This window comes from Ceratina calcarata, unplaced genomic scaffold (assembly GCF_001652005.2).
Source record: "Ceratina calcarata isolate Rehan_Ccalc_2016 unplaced genomic scaffold, ASM165200v1 scaffold892, whole genome shotgun sequence".
Lineage (NCBI taxonomy): Eukaryota > Metazoa > Arthropoda > Insecta > Hymenoptera > Apidae > Ceratina > Ceratina calcarata.
The window spans coordinates 3,845-13,881 of NW_017180282.1; the positions used below are offsets into that span (position 1 = coordinate 3,845).

Below are 10,037 nucleotides of genomic sequence, written 5' to 3' on the forward strand. Positions count from 1 at the left end.
AGCGCAATAAAGACCCCTATAACCCTTCTAGTTACATACCCATCAGCCTTACCCCTAATATTAGTAAAGTCTTCGAAGCAATCATCAACAAAAAATTAGTCGACATCTGCAATAAAGAAAAAATAATTCCTGACCTGCAATTTGGTTTTAAATATCGGCATTCCACCACGCATGCGATTCACAAACTCATGCAGGACATTAACATTTTAGTAAACAATAATAAGCTGGTAGGAGCTGCGCTCCTAGATTTAGCCACAGCATTTGACTCGGTTTGGCATAATGGGTTGCTGTTTAGACTAAAAAAAAGACTTCCCCAAAAGTTTAATGTTCATTGTTTGAGCCTTTCATTATGCGATAAACTCGGCGACATCTTTAGGCCCGACATAAAGTGCCAACCGTTCTTCTTCATAGAAGACCTTCACATCGCCTTCACAAACTCAACCCGTCACATTTACCCATAGTTATTTTTTAGCTTACTCTTTGAACCCTCCATTTCTTCATTGACGAAAACACATTTTTTGACCCAAGGATTCGTGATGATTTATTACCGACCAACCGACCACGTAAGGGTAGAAAATTCCCAAATACCGTTATTGTAAGGCGTGTCATTGTCATCTACGCTGCTCAACCACTGCCAATCCCAAAAGAAACTTCATTGTTCCTATTCCTACACTTCTTCACATCGGTAACCAATCAGCACCATCCCTCCCCTTAAATATCCTTCGAGGTACACCGTAATCCTCGAAAAAAACGTCGTCTAGTCATAGAAATCTAGCGTCCGTCGTACGGACAACATTGCAAGCCGCTACACGCATCATTCGTATAGAAATCTAGCGTCTGTCGTACGGACAACATTGTAAATCGCTACGCGCATCACTTGAATAAAAACATAGTTACAGTCAACTTCATTCCCTGATTTTTAGTCTCCTTAAACGGAGTGGTCCTTCGAAATCGATTATAGTGATTTAAATTAGTCGGCACACCACGTGTACTATTCACCAAGGCTCGAACAATCACTCGATTAACCACGAGCGTAATCATTGGTCCGTCGAGCCGGATACCAGCATCTCGATAACTTGGAAGGAGATCATCCAGCGCAGAAGATTAGACGACCGTTTGGACATCCAGGAAGGAGACAGTGCGTGACACATCATAGGTCACCACCCCCGTGGACGTGATAGAAACAGACGGCAACGTATCGTACCATCACTTGTAAACGTACTCTAGTTCGTTCGAACTATCATCTGGACGCATCGTACAACGCATTCTACAGTAGAAGGTGTTCATTCTAAGCAGTGCATCCGGACAACACGTCATCATCACTCGTTAGTCATATCTTCCTTCAATCGTAAGTCCTTACCTACTTCAGTTTTGTAGATTGTATGATGGATGCTCAAATTAAGGCGTGTGTTAGCGAACGCGAGGCGTTCAAAACCAAATTAACTCTTCTTAGAAAGTTCGTAAATGCATTTGATGCCACAACTGACATTGTGGCGTTTGAAAAACGTGTCAAGGCGCATGAAGATTTATACGAGAAATTTGAAAAGGTGCAATCACAAATAAAGTCATGAAATCTAGACGAGGCAACTGAAAAATTACAATTCGAAGAACGGGAAAATTTTGAAACTGCATATTTCAGTACCATGTCCATCGCGGAGAAACATATTGGAAATTCAAAGGGTCCAGAGCAGATCGCAGTTGCAACTAGTGCGAGTGGATCTCCAGTTCCCTCCGATATACCATTTACACCGCGACTTCCAGTAATAAATTTGCCGACGTTCGATGGTAATGTCAGTCAATGGATTCGTTTCCGAGATAATTTCATGTCATTGGTACACAATTCTGACAAGTTAACAGATATCGATCGTTTCAATTACTTAACATCCACTCTAAAGGGTAGTGCCGCACGAATGATAGAGTCATTGGGCGTTTCCGCGGATAATTATAAACTTGCTTGGTCCAGACTGAAGGAACGTTACGAGGATCCTAAGGCATTAGCTCACTATCATGCCAACTCTTTGTTAGAAATTTCGCCAGTGATAAAACAAAATGGTGAGGCACTTAGTCAATTCATCGATAGTGCCACCAATCATGTAAACGCTCTAGAATCTCTCATGACCCCAGCTAAAGCGTGGGACGTCATAATTAGTGTTCATTTAGCTAAACGAATCGACTCCGCAACCATTATTGTTTGAAGATTGAAATTTTATCAGAAGGCTTAAGAGCATTGTTCGTCCTCGTTTTCTTTTGTTAATCCTTGTACCGATAATTCGATTACGAATTCTCGGAAATATATACAAGATTCCTCGAAACATACAGTTGCCGAGCATAAGAAATGGTATAATACTTCTTATGCTCGGCGCCGCGTTGTAAACACCGCCCCGCAAGGTAAACGCCGGCCTCCACGTAATGAGAATTTTTGAAAAACGAATTCTCGATGAAATGTGTTTCTCTCTCTGAAGCATATTAATTAGAAAGAGATAGACTGTATTCGATTTCTACGCCGCTTCGCGTTGAAATAGTTTTCTTGGTAAGAAGACGCGGAGACTCTCGTCATTCTGCTTTCGCTCGGCTTGGCTCGCGGATTACTTCGGTACAAACGGTTATCGACGGTCCGACCGGTACTGATCGTGAACGAGTACGTTTTACTTCGTAATTTTAGAAAAATACGAATTACCTCCGATTAGGAGTTATCAGACGTTTAACATCAATTACTCTTCGTGTAATTCATTTCGGTTACGAACTATCGACAGGACGGAAAGATTATCTTCCGTTCATGACGTTCCCACTGATTATCAGTGTCGAAACAAGGGCACGTCTATTTTATACGTGTTCGAGTCTCGGTCGTTCCCGTGACCATTGAAGCTCTAGTTTATAGCTGGTCGCCGGTTGTTTTGTCATGGTAGGGTACTTCGGACTTTGTCCGAAGTATTTTGCAAGGGGACAGATTATAGTAGCGGTCAGTCGGAGTCTCGACCTTACAACCCGGGCTCCCTCACGCAGCGTAGCTAGCTACGTGAGCTCTTAGCAAAAAACGCTCGCAGGCTCTGTTTCGGCGCACCGAATCAGTGCAACGTAGAATACCTCCTCACTCGATCATGAGTGAGTTGAGTTAACCACGAGACAAGAAATTATTCTCATTAATTAACATTACACATTATACAGTCCAATAATTAACAACGAATCGCAAATTTAATTTGCCGTTGTTTGTTTTTTGTTTACAGATCTCGCCGGTAAGGACGAGGACCGCAACAGCGAACAATAGCATATTCTAATTTTATTTGAATCAAGCTATTATTTTTGTATTCATATTTGGGGCTATCGAGCGTATAACGCCGGTAGAATAAACATACGTTAAATTTCAAATTGGAATTATTTTATTTTTATTTAATTACAATCCTGTCTCAACCTTCTCCTCCTCGATTATCCGGACCCCGTTATGTCTCCACCTAACAATTATGAATGATGAAAATTATTTTATAAACCATACAGTTCACAATATTATTATAAATTATATTAAAGAACAAAAATGACTTGTTATATATTAATTGAAGAACAAAAATGACTCGTTATGTATTAATGTTAAAAATACGCGTAAGTCGGAGGGATCCGCATGTGTAACATGCGCCTCCGCACGTAATGCATATTCGGAGATGTCCGTTCGAAGGAATTAGCGGTCAGCTAATTCCTCGAAAATTAGTACAAGAATTACGTGTTCGCGAGAATTTCGAATTTAACGTTCCCGTAGAATTGTTATTGTTAACGCTCGCGGATTAAGAAGTCGTGATCGATTTCTTATGTACCGCGAGCGGTCACTCATACGGGCGTGTATACGCCCGGAGCATGAGTCCGAGAGAGAAATAGATAGTTTAGAGTGAGAGCCGCTTATCGGCAATGATACGCGTGCCGCGGCTTCGTATTATTCCTTTATGGTGTGTCGACCGATGAGCGTCGATTCTTCATATTCGTCGCGAATTTCCAAGAATTACTTAATCCGCTTATCTCCGTGCAGAATTCGTCTGCGAAACGGATTTAGAACAGCTGTAAGCTGAAAAGGGTGTTCCCTAATCCGAATTTGTAATAATTCGGTGTATGCATGCTATTTTCAGGATAGTTTGTCTCTCGGACCATTAACACGCAATTTTTACGGCGGTCAAGCCCAGATTGCTCGAATAAGGGATATTCGTGCAGCGGAAGTATTTCCGCTGGCGAATTTTACATTCTATATTACGCGATATTCAGACGTAGAGTAATTCCGTCTTGTCACGCACCGAATTCCGTTGACCGTGAGACTGAGGTAGCTCGGCCGGTCTGTCGATTCGATTATAATTCGACGACGTTTGACCGGAGACGTAGGTCTCTCACGAACATTTCTTATTTTCCCTAATTGATTCTCGAAGGTGTTTCCTTCGGAGAGAATCACTCTATCGTTCTATACTTGGATCGAGCTCGCTCTCCTTACGAGTCCGTACTTTGAAAGTCGGATCTCTTTGCGAGACGTCGTGTAAGGAGCAACTTCTTTGCGCGGGTCGTTACCGCTGATGCCCGTTCTGCAATCTCTATTGTATCCGGGTTAAGATTAGTGCCAAGAGGTACATACGTCCTGTGTGACGTCCTACCGGCTATCATTCTGTGGGCAGTCGTACAACCAGGCGTCCGTGTACGTGACGTAATGTTGTAATTAACGGCTCGTCGGTCAAGCGGTTTTAACACTGTAATACCGAATTCCCACCATCCAGTTCCATAAGGAATTGGATAGTTACCTTGGTGCGCCACGTGGTACGACGGGTCCGTCGCAAAGGCTCACTGCAGTTTCGTTCTGCATCATCCAGGTTCCACCGAGGACGATACTCGGAGTGCCTACAACATTTCGAGTTTCCCGAGGTATCGGTCGAAATAATCGAGCAAGTCACGAGGTTCGGCTTTTGGGAAAAAAAGTGAGTACAAATCATTTCTACCCGATTCTCAATCCTCCGGCAATCCGTTAGAGCACCATCCCTAACAATTAATATTTCGCACGTTCCACATATCACTTTATCAAAAATTAACTGAAAATGATTATACAAAACGTTTATAATTTTGCAAATGGGGCTCACGAAAACTATAAGACGATGAAATGTTCTTCTGTAAACTGTTATTTACCGATGAGGTCACATTTACAAACCATGGAGCAGTTAACCGTCATAACATACACTACTGGTCAGTAGATAATTCACGAAGAAAGATTCACGAAAGAAGTTGTTCGCGGATTCTCCGCGTCATGGAATATTCTGGAAAAGGTGCATTCAGATGGCCTTGAGGTTTTGCGCTTCGCTTGTTTATTATAAAGCAATTTCATTGGCGCGGCCCTAGAAGCGTTTGTTGATCGCACAGCAATCGCGTTGGCGCGGCCTAGCGGCATTTGTTTATTGCAAAGCGTTGCATTGGTGCGGCTGTAGCATCGTTTTTGCAGAAGGGCCATCTGATTGGTGCGGCGATAGCATTGTTTTGGAGTATACAATCGGCAACCCGAGCCGATCGTCCTCACTCCGGTTTGAGAATTGTAACGATTAGCTGCGTTATCGATTGTGCGACGAATACCAGAAAACGTCAGAGTTCGATTCAAAGAATTGCGAAATCCGAAACCGTCAATAGAGCGACGTAGTTTCGCGTGGATTATTGTGTGTGCTGGTGTCGGTTTGTGATCCGTATAGGATTTTGCTTCCCAGAGTACTGCCAGGGATGAGACATTGCACGACGGTGCAGGTGAGTTAGAGAGGTGAGGAAGTACCAGGTGGGTACTGTCCTCCGCTCTGGTTTCGAGTGGTTCAGAGAGGTGAGGAAGTACCGGGTGGGTACTGTCCTCCGCTCTGGTCACGATAACGTATATAGTTTGTGTTGATCGGTAGTGTCCGATCCGGAGTTTGTGTTGATCGGTAGTGTCCAATCCGGAATCACCTTATTCCTCCTGGCAGGCTCAGTTGAAGGGAACTTTCGTTGATCCGCGAGTGCACTCGTCAGTTGCGGAGGCCGACAGCAGCGAGATTAGTACATTGGTTCCTCGACGTGTAATGTAAGTCTCAATAATGATTTTCACGCTTGCTTGGGCTTTTCTCCTTATTCCGAAGGGGTTTTTAGGCCTTAGCAAGTGCTTTACAAACGGGAAAATTGTGTAATTATTTGTCTCAGCCTGAACACTTATTCTTTTCACGAATTCCCCTTTCTTCTTCTTTCACAACCTTTAAACTAGATATAAGAGCGAAAGGATTGATACATTTATTTTTGGTGCTCCGGATGAGGAATGAGTGTTCTAGTTGATTCGAATTATTACTGATGTAGATTGTACTGCGTTAATATGCGTTGAGAGTCCGTGGAAATCGCCGTGAATCGCCGACTTGCGAAGTGTAGAATTGTTCGTACGGGTGCACGAAATTCATCTCGTTCAGCTCGCGAAGAATTTAATAGATTTTTTCGGGAGTAAAAACATTCGTTTGTTAATATATCCGTCGAGGTTTCTAACAGCCGTCGGGTTGCGAATATTTGATAATGGCTTACGTTCAGATACCGTTGAGAGAGCTCATTGCTCTTCAGAGATCGCGATTGGCGGAGATTGATCTCACGGGTAGGCTTTTGAAAGAAAAGTCCTTAGTCTAAACCTGGTTGCTTCGCGGGTCGACGAGCTCCTCGAGATTTGAACCAGCGTGCGTGCGACGCACGAACAGATCGTCGTTCGTGAAGACGCTCTGGAGGACCCATACATCACCGAGGACGTGTTCGGGCGTTTGCAGATGGCGCGTGAGGAGACGCTCGATTTTTTATTTGCCATGAAGGCTGAGTTGGAATCGGCATCAGTCAATCCGGGATCATCGGATGCCGGTTCATCGATGGATGTGGAGGTCTCGCGCGCCACGAAGCTACCGAAACTGAATCTTCCAACGTTCTCGGGACGCTACGAGGACTGGGAGAATTTTTGCGATTTATTTACCACTTTAGTACATAATGCGCCGCGTTTGGCTGATGCCACAAAGCTTTAGTATCTGAAGGGCTACCTGAAAGGCAGTGCCGCCGAGTTGGTTAAGGATGTTGCGACTACCGATGCGAATTACGCGACGACTTGGCAAGCTCTGAAAGCTCGGTATCATAATCCTAGACTAATTGTGTACAATCATTTGCGAGCTCTGATGGACCTATCCACATGAAAAGGGAATCCGCTTCCGAAATACGCACGCTTGCTGATGAGTCGTAACGCATTGTTCGCGCGCTAACAAACTTGCGATTACCAGTCGAGTATTGGGATATCTGGCTGGTATTCAAAGTTGCGGCGAAATTGGACCCTGAATCGCGAAAGGTCTGGGAATCTGAATTGAGCAAGAAGGATCGTCAGGTCTTTGCGAATGCCGGCGCGGCTAATGAGAACGTTCTTGACCGTTTTCCGAAATTTACAGACTTGACCGAGTTTTTAGAGAATCGCGCTTAGGCGTTAAGTATGCTTGCCGCCGGAGCTAACGCATCGGAGAAACGAACGTCGGGTCCGTCCAAACCATTTACGGGTACGCGGAAGGTATTTCACTCTAATACGCGAGATTCAGCAGACAGTAGAGTACGATGTCCATTATGCTCAGGAGCTCTAACGGTGCTTCTGTTTTAAAAATAAGAAGCCCTCCGAACGTCATGTCGAAGTCCGTCGTTTACGGCGTTGTTACAACTGCTTCGGTCCTCACAGATTCGTTGATTGTCCTGTTTCGACTACGTGCGCGACTTGTAGCGAGAGACATCACACCATGATCCACCTTCCCAAGAGTTCTCCGAGTTCCGCGAATATTCAGGTACCGGGGAACACACCGAATGTTTCGAACGAGGTATCGAAGGAAACAACGGACGCGAAGGTACATACCGCGAAGGTAGTAGGACAAAAGCGATCGGTCTTATTGGCTACGGCTCAGGTGACGCTCTTAGGGCCTCACGGAAAACAGACTCGCGTGCGTGCTTTGCTGGACCAGGGATCCAAGGTTTCAATCATCTCGAAGTCTATTGCAAATCTTCTGGGGCTAGAGAAACGTCGCGCGAACATATCCTTAACGGGCGTCGGAGCTAGTCCTGCGGGTGCCGCTAGGGCAACAACCCGGTTGGTGATACGATCTTTAATCGATCCGTCGGTTAGACTTGAGACCGATGCTCTGGTATTGGGAAAAATCACTTCGCATCTACCAGCGTGTCGGGTATTGGAATTGCCATTAGACCTGTTCGTCGGTTTGCATTTAGCGGATCCGCAGTTTCATGCGCCGGATTCGATAGATGTCATTTTAGGAGCGGATATTTACGGGCAATTATTGCGATCAGGGGTGAGGACCTTTCCCGCGTCCTCGCTGGTCGCCCAAAATACAGTACTGGGTTGGATCTCATCAGGTCCAGTATCAGCGGACGCCTCACGGCGGGCGGTTCTTTCTGAATCTTTCCCGCTTCGTGCACATCACTGTGCTACTCAGGACAATTTGAATGAGTCGATACAACGCTTTTGGAAACTCGAGGAAGTGGCCTCGATGGTCACTGTCCATGATCTGCCGGAGGATAGTTGTGAGACGTTATTTCGTCAGACGCATACGCGTGATAATGGTGGTCGATACACCGTTCGGTTACCCCTCGAGTCGAGTTTACCGGAGATCGCTCGTGAAACGCGAAATATGGCGATGAGATCGTTAGCTCATACGCATCGTCGATTTGACCGGGACTCAAATTTGGCGCTTGAATATCGGAAGTTTATGCTTGCATACGAACAGCTCGGGCATATGGAGCGTGTACCGCCGTCCGAAGTCGAAAATCCGAGAGCGTGGTATTTGCCGCATCACGCTGTAATACAATCGAAGATTCGGATAGTCTTCTAAATCTTCTAAATGATTTTCTCATGAAGGTACCTGCGCTTCAGGGCGATCTAGGTTTGATCTTGTTAAATTGGCGACGGTACCGTTACGCTTTCACTGCGGATGTCGTCAAGATGTTTCGACAGATTCGCGTCGCGCCGGACGACCAGGATTTTCAACGGATAGTCTGGTCCCACAGCCGATCTGATCCGCCGATAGACTTTCGTTTAACGACGGTAACTTACGGCACAGCTTGTGCACCATACCTTGCGATACGCACGATTCGGCAGATAGCCAGCGATGAGGGAGCATGGTATCCTCTCGGGGCTTTGTGTTTGAACAACAATACATATGTTGACGATATTTTCGCTGGAGCGGATGAGTTGTCTGCAGCGAAAAGAATACGGGAAGAATTAGTTAGTATGTTGAGGTCGGCGGGAGTGGAGCTTGATAAGTGATAACTCCTTTCTCAAGCCTCGCATTGCGAGGACGACAAAATAAAATCGATCGCGGACGGAGAGTCTTTAAAGACCCTCGGAGTTAGGTGGAACCAGAGGTTCGACGAATTTAGCTTTACAACGTTGAATTTCGAAGAGTTAGCCGGTGCCGCAACGAAGCGTGCCATGCTGTCCAATATCGCGCACTTATTTGATCCGTTAGGGTGGCTCGCGCCGGTAACCGTGGTAGCCAAGGTTCTCATGCAGGATCTCTGGATTTTGAAGTGCGATTGGGATGATACCCTGCTGGTACGTGAACGATGGTTCGTTTACTGTCAGTCACTTTCGGCATTGCCTGAATTAAAGATTCCGCGATGGCTAGGTGTAGTCTCGGTCGGAAACTTTCGAATTCACGCGTTTTCTGACGCATCATCTCGCGCTTTCGCCGTGTTGCGTAGTAATTTTAGCCTTTTGCTAGAATTACTTAATTGAAGATAATACATCAAAATCTAGGGAAAGGTACAATGGGAAAGGGAATAACAGTGAATTTTGTTAAAATAAATAAACATTGATGTTTGTTGAATTATTTACACAACTTAAATAACAAAAATGAATCGATATTTATAAGAAGATGTAGTCTCTCTTAGTACTCTGTCGAATGTCTTTCACAAGGCAATTCTAAATGTCTTGGTCATATACAATACTCTTCTCAGAAAGGGTCTGCTTTCTCAGTCCTCCCCTGCTATTGATGCAGAGTGCGTAG

General features: G+C 45.0%; 1 protein-coding gene across 1 annotated transcript; it reads left to right on the forward strand.

Moving 5' to 3' along the window:
- Positions 1-7,760: 7,760 nt before the first annotated feature.
- LOC108631379 (uncharacterized) lies at positions 7,761-8,861 on the forward strand. The gene has a single exon (XM_018035230.1). It carries the CDS (start codon positions 7,761-7,763, stop codon positions 8,859-8,861), a length of 1,101 nt encoding a protein of 366 aa, XP_017890719.1.
- The last annotated feature ends 1,176 nt before the right edge of the window (positions 8,862-10,037 follow it).